General features: G+C 53.2%; 2 protein-coding genes and 1 non-coding gene across 3 annotated transcripts; 2 read left to right on the top strand and 1 right to left on the bottom strand.

Moving 5' to 3' along the window:
* Nucleotides 1–1,558: 1,558 nt before the first annotated feature.
* SARM1 (sterile alpha and TIR motif containing 1) lies at nucleotides 1,559–17,954 on the bottom strand. Its single transcript, XM_008147802.3, has 9 exons — nucleotides 17,470–17,954; nucleotides 10,345–10,963; nucleotides 8,150–8,362; nucleotides 7,748–7,839; nucleotides 7,404–7,639; nucleotides 5,030–5,132; nucleotides 4,760–4,949; nucleotides 1,776–1,897; nucleotides 1,559–1,689 (listed from the first exon to the last, which is right to left on the bottom strand). The coding sequence occupies exons 1-9, from the start codon at nucleotides 17,937–17,939 to the stop codon at nucleotides 1,560–1,562; spliced, it is 2,175 nt and encodes a 724-aa protein (XP_008146024.2). The 5' UTR covers nucleotides 17,940–17,954; the 3' UTR covers nucleotide 1,559.
* LOC114233858 (U6 spliceosomal RNA) lies at nucleotides 15,556–15,662 on the top strand. Its single transcript, XR_003620048.2, has one exon. It is a non-coding gene; the product is annotated as a U6 spliceosomal RNA (small nuclear RNA).
* Nucleotides 17,955–19,615: 1,661 nt separating the features above from the next.
* Nucleotides 19,616–22,513, top strand: VTN (vitronectin). The gene is made up of 8 exons (XM_008147801.3): nucleotides 19,616–19,723; nucleotides 19,817–19,936; nucleotides 20,012–20,350; nucleotides 20,430–20,569; nucleotides 20,832–20,988; nucleotides 21,155–21,307; nucleotides 21,759–22,094; nucleotides 22,323–22,513. The coding sequence occupies exons 1-8, from the start codon at nucleotides 19,660–19,662 to the stop codon at nucleotides 22,433–22,435; spliced, it is 1,422 nt and encodes a 473-aa protein (XP_008146023.2). The 5' UTR covers nucleotides 19,616–19,659; the 3' UTR covers nucleotides 22,436–22,513.
* The last annotated feature ends 709 nt before the right edge of the window (nucleotides 22,514–23,222 follow it).

Here is a 23,222-nt window from a genome sequence, read left to right on the forward strand (position 1 = left end):
AGCTGAACAGTACCTGGCAGGGAGGGGAGTGGAAGAAGTACCAAGGTTGGAGTGAGACCTTTGACTTCCCGACCATGTGGCTCAAGAGCTAAGAGTGACCTGGCCAGCACCTGCAGGAGGCACTCTGGGAGCTGAGCCAGCCTTGAGGTGCGAACACACTCCTCAAGAGGGAAGAGGCCGGCCTGGTTAGCTGGAGCCTTCCTTCCCTCCTGGAGAAAGGGGCAGAGGGATGTTCCGGCTCGTTTATTTCTGTATAGCCCCTGGGTCAAAAACCTGTCCCCACTTGTAGATTCTTTGGGGCGAGGAAGAAGCCAGCTGTCTGGGGAGCAGCAGCCCAGCCGGGTCTCAGCCTCCAGAATGATTCTCAGGAGGGCAGTGCCACCAGCAGTGGGCTGAGCACCAGGAGGCCAGGTCTGGGTCCTGGGCTGCCACTCATGGCTTAGAAAATGGCACATCACTGGACTCCTCTGTAAAATGGGATAACACCCGATAAGGTAAAATGGCTCTGATGATTGCGGAGACCATGGAGCGGGGTGCGGGGGAACTGGTTAAAGGGGAGTGAGGGGGTTGTATTTCAGAGCCTTGCTACTTAAAGTGTCATTTCTTGACCACCATCATGGGCTCACCTGGGAATCAAAAATGCAGAAATCCAGGCCCCACCCCAGGTCACCTGAATGGAATTTTAACAAAATTCCCAGGTGGTTTGAATGTATCCCCTGCTCTTCCTCCCATGGAGCTGCAGGTTCTGCCCAGGCTACTGCTGGGAGGGACTGGGGAGGCCAGGTGGGGCAGGAGCCTGAGGCACAGCACCAGGCACGGGGAGGGTGGCTGGCAGCCCTTGGAGACATGGCCGCCCCTGCCCAGGCCCAAGCAGGGAGTACCATGTACCTGTGAGTGCGTCAAACCCAGCCGTAGCTGCAGACCAGCCAGAGCAGGGGCTGGCTCAGCCCAATCCCAACCCAGGATGTGGCGAAAGAGGCTGTGCCTCAGGGAGGCTGGGAAGGGACTTGGGACCAGACCAGGTCAGCTAAGGACACTGAGTGATTCCAGGGCAAGGCCACAGGGCGGCAGGAAGGGGTGAGCCTAGGGACCAGCACAGTGTAGCTGGAGAGCCATCACTGGACTTTTATCCCTGCTGGTTCCCAGGCCCAGGCCGCTTGGCTGGGAGGGCTGGGCATTGCCTTAATTCCTGTCAGAGGCTGCCTGACTTCCCCTACTCAAGCTGGCTGATGTCAGGGCAGGAGAGGGGGTTGTGTGCAGCGAACCCTTGCTCTTCAGTGTCTCCAGAACTGACCCGTGACCCTCCCACACCTGAGCCAGAGAACCTGGTGGCAGGGCTTGAGGGTGGTCTAACCCTTACCACCCCCAATGCCTAGCTTCCCTTTCTGGATACTGAGGAAGCTGGCTTTGAGGTGGCCCATGGGGTCTGGGAGAGGGAGAGCCATTTCCTGAGAAGGGCCCAGGCTGTCTCAGCCCAGGAAGGCCGGTGTGCGGAGCTGCTCCTTCCAGGGAGACCATGGAAATGGGGGTCACAGCAGGACTAGGGGACTAGGGGCTGGTTAAGTCGGGCCCATGGGTGTAACACCCTCCAAACTGGTGTCAGAGCCTGCAGACGAGTCCCGGGAGGAGCGGCCCTGCAGGAAGCGGATGATCTTCTCAATGGTGGCCTCCTGGTACTCGTGGGACCACCTGTGGGCACAGAGGCCGGCGGGTCAGAGGGCTGGGAAGAGGGAACTGCTGGCTGGGGGCCCGTGTACCCACCACCCCCTCCTCACTTGATGCCGTTGAAGCTGAGCACGGCCTGCATGTCCTCGGGCAGGGCCTGCGGTTCTGGCCACTCGAAGCCATCAATGACAGGCACAATGTTCTTGCCACAGCTCAAAGCAGTCACAATCTCCTGGAGAAAGGAGGGAGGAGGAAGAGATCAGGGTCCCCTAAAGTCCACCTCGACTTCTCGCTTACCCTTTGTGGTAGAATAAAAAATATTTGGTCTTTGTCCTCAGTTCTTGGCACAGAGCTCTTATAACCCTTCTAACCTCCAGATATCTGGGATGGGGGTGCCTAGATAGCTTCAGGATGGGGAGTGGTGGGAGGGGGAATCAAGGTCTGATTAGAGGGTTGGAACTTACAGCTCCCTCTCCCCAACACACACTCCCAGGGAGGGGAGGGGGGATGGAGATTGAGTTCATTCACCAACAGCCAATGACTTAATCATAGCCACATAATAAAACCTCCATTAAGAGCCCCTAATGGGTTGAGCACATCTAGGTGCTGGGAGAGTGTCCATAAGAGGGCATGGGAGCTCTGTGGCTCGCCTGCCTGCATCCCCACCCCCATACCTTGCCCCTACATCCTTCATAAAAATCCAGTAGGTAAAGTGCTTTCCTGAGCTCTTCACATCGTTTTAGCAAATTACTGAACCTGGTGTGGAGAGTCATGGGAACCCCTGAATGTGTAGCCAGGTCAGACAGAAGTGTGAGTGGCCTGGGAACCTGGGACTTTCGACTGGCATCTGAAGTGAGAGCAGGCTTGTGGGACAGAGCCCTTCTACCGGTGGCGTCTGACACTCCCTGTGGGTAGTTAGTATCAGGATTGAAGGACACCTAATGGGTGGTGAGTTGGAGAATTGGTTATTGGTGTGGGAATAAACCCACACAATTTGGTGTCAGAAGAAAAACATCACACCCCCTTGCATCCAAATTGATCCATCACAAGCCCTGCAAAGTGTACTCCTTATTTTTCTTTCTTACTTTTCAAATCCACCCATTTTTCTCTCCCTGTACCCCGTCACTCTCCTGCTCCGTCCTCCTCGCTTATCTTCATCCTCCTCCAGGTCTGTTCTCCTCCATTTCTTGCTCCCTTCTAATTTGTTCTCTACGTTGCCCCTTCACCCAGCTACTCTGCAAAATGCAAATTTGAGCATGTCACTCCTTACTTAAAACTCCTCAAGACTTTACATGGCTCAGGAAAAAAGTTCAAACTCCTTAATGTCTGAAGGTCCTCCATGACTGGCCACAGTTCACGTCTCAAACTCTATGTCTGCACTGCCCTCCCAGCCATACAGATCTTGCAGCCTCTTAGATTTCCCCTCCTCCCTTCCTGCACAGGGCCTTTGCACATGCTGTTTCCTCTGTCTGGAATGCTCTTCCCCGCCTCTTCACTGTGCTAATGCCTACTCATTTTTCTCATCTGCAGCCAATCAACACTTTCCCAGAGAAGTCTTCCCTCACTTTCCTGACCAGGTCAGATCCCCCTATTATAGGCTCTCATAGCTTCTGCAGCACATGCTAGCGTTGCAAATTTAAGTTAATTAATGAGTAATTTACTTAATATCTGTCTTCCCCACCAGACAAAAGGGCAGGGATGAGGTTTGGTTTTTACTCAGCTTATATCTCAGTATCTCCCGCAAAGCCATGCCCATAGTCAACCCTTGCTTAATACTTAATGGATGGCTGGATGAATAAATGAATGAGACAACGTAGCACAGCAGTTAGGGAGCGTACTCTGGAATCATCAGATCCGGGTTCACATTGAGTCTACCACACAGACTTTGTGACCTGAGGCAAAAACAGCTGGCTCTCAAAGCCTGTTTTCTCACACATAAAATAGGGTTGCCCTGGCCAGTGTGTTCAGTGGTTAGAGTGTCAGCCCGCACACCAAAGGATTGTGGGTTCAATTCCTGGTCAAGGGTATGTACCTGGGTTGCAGGATCCCCAGTTCCGCACTTAGAACTTGTGCGGGAGGCAAGCAATCGGTGTGTTTCTGTCACATCAATGTCTGTCTGTCTGTCTCTTTCTCTCTCTCTCTCTCTCTCCCCCTCCCTTCCACTTTCTCTAAAAATCAATGAAAAAATCCTCAGGTGAGGATTAACAACAACAAAAGAAGGTTAATGACAGTCCCTATCTTGTAGGATCAATGGAAGGAATAACTACGCTATCCCATGGCAAGTGGTTAGAACAGCTCCCAGCATGTAGAGTGCTTAATAAATAATAGGTGCTATTATTTCCTCCTCTGTAAAGTGGGGATCATAAACCTACTTCACAAGGTTGCTCTGAGGATATTACTTACTATTAATGGGTGCTCTGGTAAGTGCTTATTGAATAGGTTTTTTCCCTTTGAAAGGGGAACCACAGGGATTGGATTTCCCTGAGTGCAGTTCACTTGTGGTTTTCCATATTGATTACCCACCAAACGTGGCTTCGGGGAAAGGAGTTTTAAAACCAAAGGCAATTAAGCACTAAAAACAACCAAGGAGCAATGATGGAGCCTTTGGGACTCGTCCAAGGCAAAGGCTCCCACCACCGGCCTGCCTCCTCCCTCCTCGCAGTCTGCTGGGTGCCAGGACCCCTGAGCACAGCCCTCCCGGGAAAGTACCTACATAACTTCAACCCTGACTGACTCGTGAGGAACCTCTCCATTTTACAAATGAGAAGAAGGTTTGTGTTCTTAATTCCATCGTGTCTCTCACTCTCACTATGCTTCCCTGCCCCGCTTCCCTCCTGGAGGCTATTTTTCAAAGTATTTTCATCTCTCTCTGACCCTCACAACAATCCTACAGAGTGAATAGGACATTTTGTAGATGAGAGACATGGGTTCAGAGAGCCCAAGTGACTTGCTAGAGTCCTATTACAGTCAGAGTTGTGACTCCTGACTTCGAGGGGGGCCATGGAGGTTGCAGGGGAGTGCAGATGAGAAGGAATAGGAGAACCTTGTCCCTGGGCCACAGGCCAATGCTGGGACCACAGAGGCCAGCACCTACCTTGTGCACCCAGTCCTTGCAGTCATGGTCCTGCATGCACTTGTCCAGGGCCCCGGCGGACAGCACCAACACAAAGTTGCGGGCACCCATGACACTCTGGATGAGCTTGTCCTCAAACTTGCCGGCTTCCAGTTTCTCCACATCAATGAAGACATTGAAGCCATGCAGCTGCAGGTGCACCTTCAGGAGGCTGTGAGGAGGCCGTTTGTCACTGCGCTGGCCTCACCCAAAGGCCTGAGCCGCCCCCTCACCTGGCCCCCTCCTCCTCACCTGGCCAGCTGGGAGCCTGTGCTCCGGCGGTAGCTGATGAAGACATCCGGAATGTCCCCACTCGGCTTGCTGCCGGTGCAGGGCAGAGGGGAGTGTAGCATTTCTGAGGGTGACAGGAGACAGCTTGATGAGGGTAGCCCCTCACCATTACTCATAATGAGGTACATCGTCCCTTGCCCATCCAGCCTTCGCAGCCCAGCCCAGCTCAGGAAGGGTGCCTTGCTTCAAAAAGGGTCACTGAAGCAGAGAGATGGGGTCTACAGGAAGGAAGGCCGCTAACTTGCTGAGTCCCTCTCAGGAGGCAGGCGTTGTGTTTTAGGGACATTGAAATGCACCTCCAGCCCTGCCCTCTCTCTGGAGCTCAGACCTGCACAGCCAGCTGCCCACAGGCACTCCAAACCCAACATCCTAGATCCTTCCTCCGAGTTTGCCACCGCAGTCAGAGACTTGGGTGTCAGCCTCAGTTCCTGCCTCTTATCCATTCATTCAACAATGTTTACTAAGCGCTTACTGTGTGCCAGGCCCAGTCTTAGTGCTTGGGATACAGCAGTGAGCAGAACAAACAAACCCTGCCCTCATGGAGCTGATGTTCAGTGCTCAGCGCCAGGTACATGCTTTGTGGATTCTTCCTACTAAACAACTAGACTCCAGCCTCAGGGCCCTCCTTATGTCCCCCAACTCTAGCCCTCTCAGTGGTCTCCCCAAACCCATACTCGCCCAGTCTAATCTGTTTGCACAGCTACCAAAGGGATCTTTCTAAAATCCAAGTCTGAGCATGTCATTGCTCCCTACTCCCTGTGGAAGAGAGATTTGTAAGCTATATTTCCCCTGTAGGATCCTTTAAAAAAAAAAAAAAAAGATTCTTAAGGCTTTCCTGAGAGCTGCAAAGTAAAAATGACCAAATTTGACCTGCTTTGGTTGAAGCAAAAGCATGGGACAAAGCTCAGTAAATACTTGCTGAATGAATACATGAATGAAAAGAATCCATCCTATAATATAATCCTATATAATAAAAGGGTAATATGCAAATCAACCAAACGGTGGAACAACCGGTCACTATGACACGCACTGACCACCAGGGGTCAGACGCTTAATGCAGGATCTGTCCCCTGGTGGTCAGTGGGCTCCCAAAGGGGGACAAGCCAGGCTGGTGCAGTGGCGGTGGCGGGAGCTAAGGATGTCCGAGTGGCGACTTAGGCCCGCTCCCCAAGGGATCCTGGACTGCTAAAGGGCGCAGGCCAGGCTGAGAGACACCCTCCCCCCTCGCCCCAGTGCATGAATGTCATGCACCGGGCCTCTAGTCTTCTCATAATATTCAGACTTAACATCCACAGACAACATTTATCTATTTATGAAGCAGGAAGGAAGGGTTTCAAATTCTAATTCTGTTATTTAAACATTGGAAAATATTTTTAAATCTTAGCTTTATCATCTTTAAAATTAACACCCTTGATGGAACTATTCTTTATCTCTGATTATGATGGTATTTACACAGGAGTAGGCATGTTTCCAAACTCTTCAAACTGGACACTTTTAAGTTAAATTATACTTCTTTCATTCTTTAAACAGTTTTAAAAGTTGATTTAAAAAAATCAACACCCACTTCATCAAATGGATGTAGGGATTAATGAGACAATAACTGTTCAAAACTTAAGCCCGGCTGGCTTGGCTCAGTGGTTGGGTCGACCTATGAACCAGGAGGTCATGGTTCAATTTCTGGTCAGGGCACATGCCTGGGTTGCAGGCTCGATCCCCAGTATGATCAATGATTGTCTCTCATCAATGATGTTTCTATCTTTCTCTCCCTGTCCCTTCCTCTCTGAAATCAATAAAAATTTATTTTTTTAAAACTTAATATAGGACCTGGCATATAGTAATGGACAAAGATTAGCTAAATATAAATTAGTAAATTAAATAGTAAATAAAGAGGGTTGCTAAAGCCCTCATGACCTCCCTAAAGTACCTCCCGAACCCATACTGTGCAAGTTGCTGTCTAATAGAATAAGCCACCTGTCTTCCCACCCACATCTCACATATGGACTCCCCATGCTCTGTCTCACCTGCACATGCGGCTCCCTCTGTCCTGCTGCTGCTACCCCGACCCCCACTCACCCAGTATATCCTTCAAGACCTGGTCAGACATCCTCTAAATGCCTAGACCTGGTGGACAGGGCCTCCCTCCTGTTGTGGTCACCCCCTGTTTATATGCCTGCCTTACTCCTACCCACAGCAGACTGGGAACTTCTTGAGGGCAAAGTGCATCTTCAGAATCCAGTCTAGCACAGTGTCTGGCTCTGAGGCCCCACCACACGTTTCCCCTCGCCCCTCCAGGGATGGAGATGGGACGGGGCAGGTCTCACGTGGGCAGGCTGACCTCTGGCAGCCATGAGGATGCGCATGCGGTGCACGCCCAGGCGGATGCCGCAGTCCTCTAGCAGCTGCTGCTCGGACACGCGGTGCAGCAGGGAGCGGTCCAGGCCGCAGCTGACCAGGCCGTAGGTGTACTGGCGGAAGCGCGGGTCCAGGCTGCCCAGCCAGTCAGCCAGGTTGCTGCGGTCACACGTAGCGTAGTTGGCGAAGGTCTTGAGCTCCCTGAGCTCCCTAAAGAACCTGCACCCCAGGGAGGAGAGGTCACTGAAGTCCTGACTCAGACCGGCTAGTGGCCGAGGGGGTGTTTAGGGTGGGCGGGGGGCGGGAGGCAGGCAGGAGGCTCCATACCTCTTGCGGGTGATGCTGGAGACCATGCCCAGGTCAGTCTGGAGTTCCTCTTCCGTGAGCCGCAGAAGCAAGTCGCCATCTACCTGCTGCTCCTGGGGTGGAGTCAGAGGTAAGAAAGAAGAAGGAAGGGCTCCCCATCTCAGCCCTGGACCCCAAGCACAAGATGCAAGGGGAGGGAACTGGAGACGGGGGTAGGGGAAGAGGATAAGACCCCTGATTAGAGCCAAGTGACCCTGAAAATTGCTGAGGACAGGCTCTCCACCCCAAAAAGGCCACGCTGGCGCCTGGGCCTGCGGGACAGGAGGGGGCAAGGTCGCCTGTGTGCATGGCGCCCCTAGGGGCCACGCGTCCTTGGGGATGCGCAGGCTCTGACTCCGGAGGCAGCCCTAAGCGCCGCTATACCCGGAAACGTTCGCAGTACTGGGAGAAGCCGATCTGCTGCAGCCACGTCTGGACCTCGGCCTCCTTCCAGCTGGGCACGCAGGGCAGGATGGGCCTCGGCACCTCCTCGCCCAGCAGGCGCAGTGCGCGCTTGGCCAGCGCTGAGGTGGTGCCGTTGGTGGAGTAGGAAACCAGGCGTTTCAGGCTCTGGATGGCCCCGATGTCACTGAATACCTAGGAGAGGTGAGGAGAGGGTGCCTTGTATCCACCAACTTTCCAGCCAGCCACCCCCAAAGGTGCCCAGTCTCTCCTCTGTGCCCAGCTTCTCACTGTTGAAAGTCCCACCATCTGCCCTAGCCCTGCCTTCATCCAATAATCATGGAGTCTGAATTTCTCCTCCTGAAGCTCTCTCAAAGCTCTTGACTCTTCATGTCTCCCCTCTACAGCTTCCATCTGTCCTGCGGATAAAGTCTGAGCTCTCAATATGGCGGCCAGGCCTGGCACAGTGCAGCCTCTGTCCACAACTCCAGCTCACCTCCCCTTCCACCATCCCACACTTGTCTGACACCCCCCACAAAGGTTCTCCCACCTCTGGCCTTGGCCCAAGGTGTTTCCAGACCCTTGGTTCCTCCAGCCTGTTTTGGGGAATCCTATTCATCCACTGGAATCCAAATTGATTCCTCCCCCAGTTTGGCCCACATCTCCAGTTTGACCTTGTACCACCCTCTGAATGCCACTGTCATTAGTTGAGAATGCAACTTCCACGGGGTGATAAGCTGAGGTCACGTCTTAGTCACCCCAGGAGTCCTGTGCCTGGCACACTGCAGGCCACAGAGTGGGGGCTTACTATGTCTTTACGGAACTGCACTCACCAGCTTGGCTGGGAAAGGGGTGCAGAGCTGGTGGTCACAGCTGCTGCCCAGACCCAATACTTCCCTACTCCCAACTCGCCTTAAGGCTCTTCTCCCAAAGCAAAATGACCTGCTCTATAAAGCCAGTCCTCCCATGGCCCAACTCGGGGGCAGGCACAGAGAGGAGAAACAGAAACTCCTAGAACACTGGACCTTGTGGGAGGCCTCAGAGACCCCCTAACACCAAGCGTCTCCTTGATCTGTGAGGACACACACGATGCATGACAATCATCTGAGAGACACACTCTGTGAGCAGCCCCAGATGACAGCTGTGGTACAGACAGGGTGGTTCATGTGGTGTGTTCCGCTCCCTGGGCACCAGCTGTCACCAACCCCCCAGGGTCCCAAAGGAACAGAAAGTAGGGAGGGTGACATTATAGGGATGATCTTGATTCTGTAATATTTTAAAAAATAAAATTTCAGACTTTTGATCATTTAACTACTACAAGTCCCATATGCAGAGTAAGAACTACTTCTGTGGTCCATTCCTTCAGTTTTCCAGAGGATAAAGATAAGACACAGAGGCCCCGAGAAGGCAAGCCACATATCCAAGGTCACACAGCAAGTTAAAGAAGAGGGCAAAGGTTTCAGGTCAGGCCCTGGGCATGGGGGCCTATGGGGACTCTGGTGGGAGTTCTCTGGCTGACACACTGACAACCTGCTCCTCGGTCTCTACACGCCATCTCCTTCCTGGACTCCAGACCCAAATGACAAAGTGGCCCACGGGAGCTCTCTAACTGGTCATCTCTCCTGCACCCCAAATTCAATCTGTCCCAGTGAACTCACCTGCTTCCCCTCCGGGACTCCCACCTGCCTCTCACACCTTATTTCACCTTATTTCAGTACCTGGTGCCCCCATCCACTGGGTCGCCTATGCCCAAAGTCAGGAGTCATCCTCAGCTCCTCCCTGTCCTTCACCCGGCCACCCACCAAGTCCTGATTCTAGCTCTTCAGCACCTCTGGAATCTGTCTACCTCTCTCTGCCTCTCTATGGACCCCCACCATTCCAACTGCACCCCTGTCATGGCCTCCTAACTGCACTCCTGACCCCCACCATTCCAACTGCACCCCTGTCATGGCCTCCTATCTGGCCCCCTTTTCTTCAGCCTCACCCTTGCCAATCCCATCTCCAGGCAGCACCTGGGTAATCTTTACAAAACACGTGCCCCTCTGCTTTAAAACCTTGGTCTTGCCTTCAAGACCAGAATAACTGTTCCTCACCCTTCTCCTTGCTTTGGGAAGCCTTCTCAAATGCTGTCTAACCCTCGATCCTCACTCCACACCCGCACCCGCACCCGCACCCACCTTGGTCTTGCCCTGCAGACTCTTGATGGCAGCTTCAGCGCACAGATAGAAAGCCCCGATGCACTGGGCCTCCAAACGTGAGGAGTCGAGCAGCGGCACTAGGCGCTGCAGGTCGTCGGGCCCGCGGCCCTGGCTGGTGTCGCTGGCGTCCACCAGGCAGCGGGCGAAGCGGCCGGGGTCCAGGGAGGCCACGAGCGGCTCCACGAGCTCCAGCGTGCCGGAGCGCTCCACCTCGCGCTCCACCTCCTTGTTGGTCGCCAGCACCGCCACCGCGAGGCAGGCGTGCAGCCGCAGCAGCTCGTCCTCTTTGGAGAAGGCGAGCGGGAAGAGCCACTCGGCGGCGCGCTTCTCCACCATGCGGCGCTGCGCCGCCTGGCCCCCGTGCAGTGCGCAGTTGCCCAGCGCGAGCGCGCAGTGGCGGAGCAGCGCCGGGTCCGTGCGGCGGCACCAGTACAGCACCGCATCCAAGCCGCCGGCCGCCACCAGCCGCTGGCACGTCTCCTCCGAGTGCTTGAACATGTGCTCCAAGATGCCTGCCACACTCCGAGCCAGCTCCACCGGCTCGCGTTCCTTTGCCAGGTTCAGGATGACGCCCAGCCCGATGCGCGCCACCCGGTCCCTGCGGGAAGAAAGTGGAGGGGACGGTGGCGTTGCCGGGCCTGTGGCGTCTGGCTTGCCTCCTGGTCACTTACACTCGGTGGGCCTCATATAAGACATGAGGGAGAGCATTATTCTCCCTGCTTCCCCCCACTCCCCACCTCCACCCTACCCCCCACCCCCGCTTCCCCCCTTCACCTCTTGCCTGGGAGGACCAGACTTCTCTTGATTTCTCCTGGCCACACCCAGTTCCTTTCCTGTACCCTCCCCTGGAGAAGCTATATAGGTCCTGGTTAAGAAACCTAGCTCTGGTGCAGATCCCCTGGATCCTGGTTTCAAATTCTTTGCCATTTTCAAGTTGGGAGACCCTGGGTACTTTATCTTTCTACCTTAGTGTCCTCATCTCATAAATAGGATTATAAATACCTACTCTATAGGCTTATTGTGAGAATGAATGTGATAATCCGTGTAAAGTGCTTGCCACAGTGCCTGGCACATAGGAAAGACTCAACAAATGTTAACTTCTTATCATCATTTGAAGGGTCACTTGCACACCACTCCTGGCCTTGCCTTTAAACCTCTTCACTCCATGCTGCACGACTGGGGTGTATTTATTCATTCATTCAACAGACATGTATTGAGAACCTACTGTGTGCCAAGCACTGAGCTAGTGGCTGAAGTTAAACAGTGACTACGAGTGACTCAGCTAATATGGAGACAAACAATAAGCAAGTAAACAAGGGATTAACTGGACAATAGTGATACGGCCATAATGATAGCAAAACCAGGTGACATAACGGAGAGTGCTTGGGTGCAGGGATATGTCTGAGGAGATGCCATCTGAGGGTTAAATGTCCAGAAAGCCCTGCCTGCAAGTATCTGGGAGAGCATAATAGGCAGAGAGGACGGCCAGGACAAAAGCCCTGAGGGCTGATGAGCTTGGCATGTTTGAAGAAAAGAAAGCCCGAGATATTTGCAGTATCTAAAACCAACAAGGAAAAATATAAAACCAACAAGGGATTCATATATAATATACGTAAGTAAATATTCAAATCCACAAGAAAAAAGGCAATAAATTCAATAGAAAATGGGCAAAGGACATTAACGAGCAACTTACAAAAGAGGAAATCCAAAATGTTAGTAAAGAGATGCTCTAAATCATTATTAATCAGAGAAGTGAACATGAAAACAGCAATGACTTTACACCTTATTAGACAGGCAAAAGCAGAAGCTGGGCAACAGGAAAGATTAGTGAAGTGTGGGGCCATGAACACCCTGAAGCTCTGTGGGTGGGCATACAGGCTAGGGCAGTCCATTTGGGGAGCAGGCTGGGATGAATGGACGAAATTAAGGTGACACACACCGAATGGGCCAGAAATTGGGGCTCCTGGGTTTCTATTTCAAAGAGATTGTAACACAGACCCACAAAAGGACATAGCCAAGTTCATTCGCTGCAGTGTTATTTGTGGTGGGGGGAACTGGGGACAGTCCAGCATCAAGCCTGGGAGAGTGGAGAGGTAATATGGGCAGGTACCCAGTCTGGAGGACTGTGGAGCAGTTACAAGTAACTGAGCAGATGATAACATAGCAACATGAAGGATTTTAACATAACACTGAGTGGGGGAAAGTAAGAAATAGAATATAATTCAGCACAATTTGTGTAAATTAAAAATAAATGCACAAAACAAGAACAAAGATTTTACCAGAATACAGATAGGAAGATATGTATTATATGTTGAATGGTTGCCTATGGGATTAAGTCAGAAAGATGGTGGGGACATTAGTCAAGACAAGGGGAACTTCTGGTCAAGATGGCAGCATAGGATCAACCAAAGGACTTGTATGCACACATATGAGCAAAACCAATGGGCACAGACTGTAGGGGGTGAGGGCTTGTGCTTGGGGGAGAGGTCAATGGGGGAAAAACTAGACTCATGTAATACTTTAAACAATAAAGAATTTTTAAAAAACTAACATTAGACTGAAGAAAATTAAAAAAAAAAAAAAAAAAACGATGGCAGCATAGGAAAACATGGTGGTACTCCCCTCATCCCAAACCCACATCAAAATTATGTACAACTAAACTACAGAACAACCATCATTCAGAACCACCTGAAATCAAGCTGAATGAAAGCCCTACAGCTAGAGAATTAAAGAAGGTGACGCATCGAGACTGGTAGGAGGAGCGGAGACAAGTATGACTGGTCCCACACCCATGTGTCTCAGGTAAAAATTGGGAGGAATATCTCGGCTGTGGAAGTACTCCATGGAGAGTGAGGTGTCCCAGTCCCACACCAGGCTCCCCAGCTCAGGGCTCCAGTGCTGGGAAGAGAAGACTCTAATCTCTGGCTGTAAAAACGAGTGGGCATTGAGGCTGAGGGAGACAGAGGCTGTTGGAGTCCCAAGCAGTTCCTCTTTAAGGGCCTGTGCACAGACTAACTTGAACTTACTCCTTCTGAGTTCCAGCATGGGGGTCGGGGGGCAGCAGCTTGAAAGGCACCAGAGACAAACAGGGAGGAAGTGAATTGACCAGCATCAGGGCTGGGGGGTGCAGCTTTCTCCCAGGCAGAAGTCATTGTTCCTTTGATGAGCCCTCCCTCCACAGAGCCATATCTGAGACCCCACTAACCTGATTCCCTGAGGCTGTGCCCCACCCAATTTTCAGGCCCACCCAAGTTGTTTCTGGTGGCTTTTCCATACGATTGGCCTTTCCTGGTTCTGCCTAAAATCTTTGAAACAAGCAGCATCTGGCCTCAGTGAGCCCCCTATCTCTCACTAAGTGGCCTTAGGCCCAGCACTAGCAACAGCCGACCTTGGTTCAGAGCTTGGCCTCCCTGGGGCACCTCCAAGCACAGCATAAGTAGCAGCCATATGCATATTGCTTTGTAGCTTATGCCAGGTGGCCCGGGGCAGAATACAGGTGGCGGCTGACATTGGCTTGTACCTCCTGGGAGGCCCTAGAGCCATCACACCCAGTGGACAGCTTCAGACCATGTCGAAGCACCATCCCCCAACCATCTCCACAAGCAACACACTCATGGGGTAGACTGAGAGGGCACCAGAGCCCTGCTTAAGTAAGCCCTGCGCAGCTGATCCTCCATGGTGGTTGAAGGTCACAGCCAATTCTTATAGCTGATCGGCCTGGGGGTAAGTCCCTCCCATTGACATGCCAACAGCAATCAAGGCTCAACTACAAGAAGAAGCTGTATGCAGCCCACACAGAGGGCACACCTTGAGTGTCCAGCTTGGGTGATTGGGGAGTCTGTGCCACTGGACCCTACAGGGCACTACTACATTGGGCTACTCTATCTAGCCTGGGAGACTTAGCAGCTCTACCTAACATATAGAAACAAACACAGAGAGGCTGCCAAAATGAGGAGACAAAGAAACATGTCCCAAATGAAAGAACAGACCAAAACTCCAGAAGAAGAACCAAACAAAATGGAGACAAGCAATCCACTAGATGCAGAGTTCAAAGCACTGGTTGTAAGGATGCTCAATGAACTTAGTGAGCACCTCAACAGCATAAATAAAGGACCAATAAGAAATTAAAGACATAGTAACTGAAATGAAGAATAATTTACAGGGAATCAATAGTAGAGTAGATGAAGCCAAGAATCAAATCAGCAATGGGAACAAAAAACACCCAATCAGCCCTCGCTGGTTTGGCTCAGTGGATAGAACGTCGGTCTGCGAACTAAAGGGTCCCAGGTTCGATTCCGGCCAAGGGCACATGCCTGGGTTGCTCGATCCTCCCCAGTAGGGGGCGTGCAGGAGGCAGCCAATCAATGGTTCTCTCTCATCATTGATGTTTCTATCTCTCTCCTTTCCTCTCTGAAATCAATAAAAAAAATAAATTTAAAAAATAGTTTAAAAAAAATGACCCGCCAAAACCGGTTTGGCTCAGTGGATAGAGCGTCGGCCTGCGGACTGAAGGGTCCCAGGTTCGATTCCGGTCAAGGGCATGTACCTTGGTTGCGGGCACATCCCCAGTGGGAGGTGTGCAGGAGGCAGCTGATCGATGTCTCTCTCTCATCGATGTTTCTAACTCTCTATCCCTCTCCTTTCCTCTCTGTAAAAAAATCAATAAAATATATTTTAAAAAAAAATGACCCAATCAGAACAGAAAAAATAATCCAAAAAACAAAACAAACAAATAAAAAAAAAACACCAAGGATAGTGTAAGGAGACTCTGGGACAACTTCAAGAACACCATTTGCATCGTGGGGGTGCCAGAAGGAGAACAGAGAGAACAAGAAATGGAAAACCTATTTGAAAAAATAATGACAGAAAACATCTCTAACGTGAAGGAAATAGATATTACAAGTCCAAGATGAATCCAAAGAGGCCCACACCAGGACACATCATAATTAAAATGCAAAACGTTAAAGACAGCAAGAAGCCCTGGTCCTGGTCGGGTAGTTCGGTTAGTTAGAGCATCATCCCAAAACATCAAGGTTGCACGTTTCCTGATATTTGAGGTGAGGGAAGCTGACACCTGGGCTCCTGGGAAGTGGGTGTGGCAGCATCTTGGGAAGAAGAGAGCTGCAGAACTGAGAATGGCAAAAGGAGTGGGAAACTGATGGAAGAGCCCTCTTTAAGAGGAGGTTGGTTGTGCTCGCTTCGGCAGCACATATACTAAAATTGGAATGATACAGAGAAGATTAGCATGGCCCCTGCGCATGGATGACACGCAAATTCTTGAAGCGTTCCATATTTTTTAAGAAAAAAAAAAGAGGAGGTTGGTTGGCAGAGGAAGAACAATATTTCATAAACACACATTATCTGTGTGTCACTCCCTGTTCTTTCCCTTCCAGCCTCCTCCAGGCACAGTCCAGAGGAGTGAGTAGATTCTGCCTTTCTTTGGAAGGACTGATCCCCACCTGGAGCGCTGGGATCTGTCCTTGGTCCTGAAGTGATACCTGACCCAATGCCTGAACCAGTACGTGGTTTTTTGGGACCAAGGACACTGATTTGTGTGATGCCTCTCTCAGTAGTTCTGAACCACGTGAGAAATGTTATTTCCAGCCTTAAAAATATCAGCGCTATTTGCTATCTTGTAGCCTTCCTCTTCCTAGGGTGCTGGCTGCACCCATTCTCCAGGAGTTCTAGTTATAGCTGCCCCATCCCACATACCAGGCCTACAGGGCACACCCACCAACATGGGCCCACACATCCAGTGGGCACCCACTCCGTTTGCTAGCCCTCTAAATGTATGGTCCATTCCCATCAGGGCGCCTGATGTTAGATGAGAGATTAATGACTTGCTAAACAAGCAGAACCAAAACTTGGTTTCCCAATTTAAATGTCTTCATTCATGCATTTTTGAGAGTTGCGTAATGTCCATCACTCACAAAGTTATTTTTACTTTTTGCAGATGGCAAGGAAAGCACCCCTACCCTATGATCATCACACTTGTGAGAGCTGCATGAACTGAAAGTGACTCTTCCAATCCCTTCAAAACCTGAGGGGCCTGAGAATTCAGGTTGAGACAGAAGTGTGACAACCTGATCTCCTCTGGCATCAAAGGAGAGAGAATGAGAGTGCTCAGGGGTTTTCATATTCTAGGGGAGATCCCAAGAGGCAGCCAAGAGAGTGGCAGCCGGGCCTCAATTGGACCCACCTACTGCACCCTGACACAACGTGGGAAAGGGGAGAGAACATACACGCTGTCTGGCCCCTGCCTAACCCTGCACCTCACTTTCCTCTTCCCCCACCCATGCATCTCTGCAGAAAACCTCCCCCCGTTCTTTCAGCCCAGCCTGTGGTGAGACCATTTCCTGTTGCCTTCATTGGGAATCCGTGTGTCTCTTTGCTTGGTGGTCAGGGTGCTGTTTGAAACAGAGAGGAACTCTGCTGAGATACCGGCACGCTCAGTGTCTCAGCAGAAAACCTTCTGATTCCTAACAGCAGCCGCAGAATGAGATCATGTCTGGCCTGTTACATGGACCAAAATGAAGAAGGAGGAAGCAGAAGGTGGATTTGGGATGGCATGAAGAGGGCAAGTCACCCTTAGATTGGCATTCATTTCAGCCTGGGGAGAGAGGAAAGGGGGTTTCCCCCCCCCCCCCATTTTCTGAGCATCGTGTTCTCTCCCTCTCTCAGGAGGAGGGAGATGATATAGGAGAGAGAAGGTAGAATAAAAAGGCATTCAGGCTTGTGGGGAGGAGGGCTATTGGTTTCAGGGAGCATTGGCAATAGGATCCTATCTCCATCCTCAGAATCATGGACAAATTCCTGTTCTACTACGCCATTCCTCCACTCCCTGTCTCATTCTTCACCTCACCAGCCCGGGGAGTGAATCCTGCCTGCATCATTATTTCACTGCATGACACTGGGCAAGTCACTAAAACTTTCCCATCAGTTTTCTCATTCATAAAATGGATACGTTGATCCCCACCCCACCAGGGATGTAGTGAGGTGAGGCAGGGAAGGAAGGCACAGTGCGAGGCACACGGGCGACCCAGGCACCCCACAGCCCTTGCTGCCCCACACCACGCGGCGCTCTCCCCAGCCAGGCACCCTCACCGATTCTCAGCCACCAGGATCTGCTCCAGCAGGCGTGCGGCCTGCACGCGCGTCTCCAGCTCCGTCGCCTGCAGCAGCCGCAGCAGCAGATCGAGGCCGCCGTCCAGGCGGATGGCGTCGCACAGACCCTGGGCTACCTCGCGGCCCACGGCCGGCAGCAGCCAGGCCTCCTCCACCAGATGGAAGACCTCCACCAGGCCGACGCCGACAGCCCGCGCGCTACCCGCCTGCTTCAGCGCCGACAGCGCCTGCTGCAGCTCCGGCAGCGCACGCTCCAGGGCGCCCTGCACCTCGCTGCCCACCCCAGGCGACACCTCGCGGGGCCCGCGGCCGCCCGCGACCCACCATGGCCCCGCGCTGCCGCTCCCGTCCGGCCCCGGCACCACTAGCCGGTCGGCGCCCGACTGTGGGCCTGACATGGCGAAGAATCGGCACAGCTTGTAGGCGGAGAGGAGCAGCGTCAAGACCATGGGCGCGGGGCTGCAGAGGACATCCCTGGCCTGGAGGGGCGGGACCTAGCGCAGCGGAGTGACCCAGACCTTGGGGTAAAGGGGGCCCGAGAGGAGGTCAGCAGGAAGATGCAGGAGGGAGGGATGGAGAGCCGGGTACCAGGCAAGGGCGCTGGCCAGAGTTGGGGGAGAGGTAAGAACAGGATCTAGGACGAAGCGGTTGGGAAAGGGAATGCAGGCCCAGATACAGGGGATGGACGGGAGCAGGGAGCTGGGAAGCGAGGGGTGGACCCAGACGCCGGAGGGTGTAGGCAGCAGCCACCAGAACAAAGCGCGGCTCCAGCTACGGCTCGGCTTGCCGAGGTGCTCTGCAGCAGCCCCGCCCGTGAGAAGCCGGACCGGGCCGACGCCCCGCCTCTGGGTCTCGCGGGGCTCCGCCCCTGCCTCCTGCGTAGCTCCGCCCACGCCCACGCCCTCACCAGACCTCTCCCCCGTAGGCGCACTCCCCCTCTCCCCGCCCCACCACCTCCGCCGGGTGCAGGGGCAGTGGGTGGAGAGCGAGAGGACTGCCTCGGTTTTAACCGTGACACTGGTAATGTGAGGGCTAGCAGCACCCTTGTGTGTCTCCTCCCCTACTGGTAGTTAAAGCGATCATAATAACGATTCTGTACAACTCTAGAGGCCCTTTATACCTGTTTCTCAATTCAGCCTTACAACCTGCCTCTGAGGGAGGAATTAGTGTTCCCATTTAATAGGCGAGCCGACTTAGGCCTAAGGAAAAGAGAAGTCACACTCCCCTCTGATCAGAGAACAGGAAAAAAAAAAAAAATCAGCTGGAAACTCTGAGGATCACTTCCTCCAGGTGGCGGGAGGACTTCAGGAGTTCTGTAGACCCCTGAAAGTAGGCACAAAATCAGGCATTCTGTACTAGTGGGCATTTTATGGGTAGAGGGATCCTACTTCTCAGGAGAGTCTTAAAGTGGGAGGAATGGGGGGACCAGATCACTCTTGAGGGTGGGGACAGGGAGTGGCCTGCTCAGGGGCAGTAAATTAGTGGAAGACTCAGGAATCAAATCCAGTCCACAGGGTTAATATTCACTCAATTTCCTGTGTTGTGAAGACCAGCTTGGGAAAATCAATGCACCCAAGGGATGAACCCAGAAATGAAACTTTGTTCTTTTCTGATAAAAAGATTTCCCCAGCATTCCTCCTCCCCTCCCCACTTCACTGCCCTAAATACACAATGAGTGGGTGTGCCTGATCAAACAGATCATAGATCAATACCATTTATGGAGACTGAAGTTGGGGCTACTCTAGGCATTGGGCATTCTGTCTGCTTAACTCATATGATCTCCCAAGTATTATTAGTTTCATTTTACCAAAAAGAGAACTAAGGCAGGTTGCCCAAGGTCACATAGCCAGTAAGTGGTGGGGCAGGCCTTCTTTCTGCCTTTCAGACACACTGTACTATTTCCCTCCTGAAATAACCCCAAGCTTGGCAAGGATCCTGTTTGCAGCTCTCCCAGGCCCACAGTTTCAGGAATGTGACCCTGTGCTACAGCAACCTCTCAGGTCAAGGCCTGTGGGCTGGGCCAGAGGTTGAACAAACAGAGCAGCAGGAAAGGCAGCTCCTCTCCTCTGGTTCCCTCCCCCTCTCTCCCACCTCTCCCTCCCTTTCTCAGGCATCAGAGCAGAGAGCACAGAACCCAGTAAGCCAGGCTCACAGGCGAGAGGCCCTGCCATGGCATCCCCTAGGCCCCTTCTGACGCTGGCCCTGCTGGCCTGGGCTGTTCTGGCTGACCAAGGTGCAGGAGGGTGTTGGTGGCCAGTTGGGCTAATGTAGGGTGGGCAAGAATGGGCCGGTCTTGGCTGTGCCAACCGACACTCCCTCCCCACAGAGTCATGCAAGGATCGCTGCACTGAGGGCTTCAACCCGGACAAGAAGTGTCAGTGTGATGAGCTCTGCTCGTACTACCAGAGCTGCTGTGACGACTTCGTGGCTGAGTGCAAGCCCCAAGGTGCGTTCAGAATGGCTGGGTGGGCCTGGGGTCCCCTCGGCAGCTGGAGACTCACACCACCCACTCTGCCTGCAGTGACTCGCGGGGATGTATTCACCATGCCAGAAGATGAGTACTGGGTTAATGGCCTCGACTCGGAGACGGAAAATCCCAGTGTCCACACACCGACAGAGAGTACCCCCCTTGACAGTAACCCACAGGCCCCTGAAAATACTCCTGAGCAGGCACCTGTTCTGGACGCTGAAGAAGAGGCTCCAGGACCAGAACGGGGGACCTCAGGGCCTGACGTGGGGACCCTAAGGCCTGAGAGCACTGATCAAGAAATCCTCGAATCCTCAGCAGAGGAGCTGTGCAGTGGGAAGCCCTTTGATGCCTTCACTGACCTCAAGAATGGTTCCCTCTTTGCTTTCCGAGGTGACTCCAGGGGCAGGTCTCTGGGGCGGGGGTCTGCCCCAGGAACATCCCCTCCCTCACACAGCCTCCTCCACTCTAGGGAAATACTGCTATGAGCTGGATGAATATGCAGTGAGACCTGGGTACCCCAAGCTCATCCAAGATGTCTGGGGTATCGAGGGCCCCATTGATGCTGCCTTCACCCGCATCAACTGTCAGGGGAAGACCTACCTCTTCAAGGTGCCAGGCCCAGGGGCTGTGGGTCAGGGTCAAGGGTATTCAGGCAGGAGTTGAGAGCTGTTGTGCCGACGACCAGGGTGGGCAAGAAGGCTGAATCCTAGCCTTTGGTGTCTGGCTGAAGCTCTGTAAGGTCCAGGAAGCCCAAGGATCCAGGTCCTGGGTGACAGGTCTAGAACTGAGACTGCTGGCTTGGATGGGGGACTCTGCCTCTGTGCCCAGCCAGACACCTCCTCACCTCCCTCCTCCTTCCCTACCTCCTTAGGGAAGTCAGTACTGGCGTTTCGAGGATGGTGTCCTGGACCCCAATTACCCCCGCAGTATCTCTGAAGGCTTCGAGGGCGTTCCAGACAATGTGGATGCAGCCTTCGCCCTCCCCGCTCACAGCTACAGTGGACGGGAGCGGGTCTACTTCTTCAAGGGTACTCAGGGGGCAGAGGGGAGAATGAGCAGGCGGTGGAGCAGGCTCAGTTTGGGGGGGACTGGCCTAGATGATGCCTATGTCCGTCCTCCCTCCACCCTGCCCGGGCCTGGAGCTCCTAACAGCCTCTGGGCTTTCCAGCCTTGCTCATGCGCATCCCTCCCCAGGGAAACAGTACTGGGAGTACGAGTTCCAGCAGCAGCCCAGCCGGGAGGAGTGTGAAGATAGCTCCGTGTCAGCTGTGTTTGAACACTTTGCCGTGATGCAGGGGGCCGGCTGGGAGGACATCTTTGAGCTTCTTTTCTGGAGCAGACCCTCTGGTATGGAGGGAGGGCAGGTCTTGTTTCCCCTTCAGAGAGGGCTGGGATCCCCGGAGACAGAGGGAGGGCTGGGTTGGCCAGAGGGGGAAGTGATTGTAGACCCGCTTGTAGAGCTATCGATCCAAAGCTGTTTGCTCAGGCCAGACTTTGCATCTGTTTTGACCTTTTGGGGGAAGGCTTGCCTCCACCTGGACCCCACACCTTGGACTTTGCCTAGCATGGCCAAGGGCACAGACAGCAAAAGGAGGGTCTGTGGCTGAGGTAAATGGGGAGGGACATGGTGGAGGGAGGCAGGGGAAAGGGCATTAAACCGGGAGTCAGAAGGCCTCTGCCGCCAGCTTGCTCTGTCCTTGGGCACCTGATGAACTACCCTGCGGGGGGGGGGGGGGGGGGGGGGGAGGGGCAGGGTCCAGGCTCTCAAGGTTCCCCATTAACCCCTTCCCTGCCACAGGTGGCACCAGACCGCCCCAGTCCATCAGCGAGAACTGGCCTGGTGTGCCCGAGAAAGTGGATGCAGCCATGGCTGGCCGGATCTACATCTCAGGCTCAGCTCCCCGCTCCTCCTTAACCAAGAGCACTAAGTCTAAGCGTCGCAACCGTAAACGCTACCGATCACAACGTGGCCATGGCCACAGCCCCAAATCCCACCGGAAATCCCGTTCAATCTGGCTGTCCTTGTTCTCCAGTGAGGAGAGTGGCCTGGGAACCTACAACTATGATTACGACATGGACTGGCTTGTGCCTCCCAAATGCGAGCCCATCCAGAGCGTCTACTTCTTCTCAGGAGGTAGGAGCCCCTGCCACCCCTGTAGCGGGTTCAGCAGTGGCCCTCCCTGCTCTCTCTAGTTCCCATGAGCTCAACTCAGCCCTTGAGCAGTGACTCCAGAAAGCCAGGCCAGGAGTCCTGGCCTGCATTGTGATGTTCACTTACCCTTCCAGGAGAGACCAGGTTTTAGGACAGGCGTGGGCAGGGCCAGGCTGGGTCTCACAGGCTCTCCCCCAACCTCTCTTCCAGACAAGTACTACCGAGTCAACCTTCGCACACAGCAAGTGGACACTGTAAGCCCTCCCTACCCACGGAACATCGCCCAGTACTGGTTGGGCTGCCCGGCCCCTGATCACCAGTAGGAATCTGAGCCCATATATCTGGGCCCTCCGCTGCTTCCTCCTCTAACCTCCTCCTCCCAGCTCAATAAAGACCCCTTGGCGCTGAGTTTAAGATTACTGTCCTGACTGGGGTAGACAGGAAGGAGGCAAGGATCTGCCTGGGTAAGGGAGGTGAAGCTGGGCTGTTAGGATGGCTTGGAGAGAAGAGCCTTCCTGTGTCCAGCCCATGTTGAGCTCAGGGCCTCCTAATGAACCACAAAGCTGAGGGCTGGAGAAGGCCTCATGGGTGCTAGCCCTCCTCCTGAGCTAAGCAGCCCCCAACAACCCACCAGTAGCTAAGCATGAGCTTGAACCCCTCTGATGATGACAGGAGTCACCAAGCGCCCCCTCTCAGCCCTGGGCTTGCTTCATCTCTTGGAATTGACCTCTAGGGTCTTGGAGGACAGAGAAGGGGTGAAGGGGATGGGCTTCTGGTTCAGTTTTCTGGTCATCTTGAGCCTGAAATGTGGTTATCTCAGACACCCGAGTCCCTAGGGAACTGGTCACTGTGCTCCCCTAGTAACCCCTATCTTTGAGGACTCTGTCTGGGGTCTCTGGGTGCAGGGCACTGAGGTTAAGAGAGATAGGGAAAGGCAGGGACCCAAAGGAAATGCCAATATTCCTACATCTCTTAGAAAGTGGCCCAGAAGATTTCCAAGGACCAGTGCACTGTAAATACAAATATATTTTCCTATTTATTTATTTATTTATTTATATATTTTATTGATTTTTTACAGAGAGGAAGAGAGAGGGATAGAGAGTTAGAAAC

Source organism: Eptesicus fuscus, chromosome 20 (genome assembly GCF_027574615.1).
Source record: "Eptesicus fuscus isolate TK198812 chromosome 20, DD_ASM_mEF_20220401, whole genome shotgun sequence".
Classification (NCBI taxonomy): Eukaryota; Metazoa; Chordata; class Mammalia; order Chiroptera; family Vespertilionidae; genus Eptesicus; species Eptesicus fuscus.

Bases quoted from the DNA above. Each gene is read 5' to 3' on its own strand.
- SARM1 (XM_008147802.3), bottom strand. From the start codon at position 17,939: ATGGTCTTGACGCTGCTCCTCTCCGCCTACAAGCTGTGCCGATTCTTC. The intron at 8,363-10,344 runs GTGGGTGCGGGT...CACCTCTCCTAG, and splicing joins GTCTGCAGGGCAAGACCAAG to GTATTCAGTGACATCGGGGC. The intron at 1,690-1,775 runs GTGAGGAGGGGG...CTGTGCCCACAG, and splicing joins CTCAGCTTCAACGGCATCAA to GTGGTCCCACGAGTACCAGG.
- VTN (XM_008147801.3), top strand. From the start codon at position 19,660: ATGGCATCCCCTAGGCCCCTTCTGACGCTGGCCCTGCTGGCCTGGGCT. The intron at 20,570-20,831 runs GTGCCAGGCCCA...CTACCTCCTTAG, and splicing joins GGAAGACCTACCTCTTCAAG to GGAAGTCAGTACTGGCGTTT. The intron at 20,989-21,154 runs GTACTCAGGGGG...ATCCCTCCCCAG, and splicing joins GCGGGTCTACTTCTTCAAGG to GGAAACAGTACTGGGAGTAC.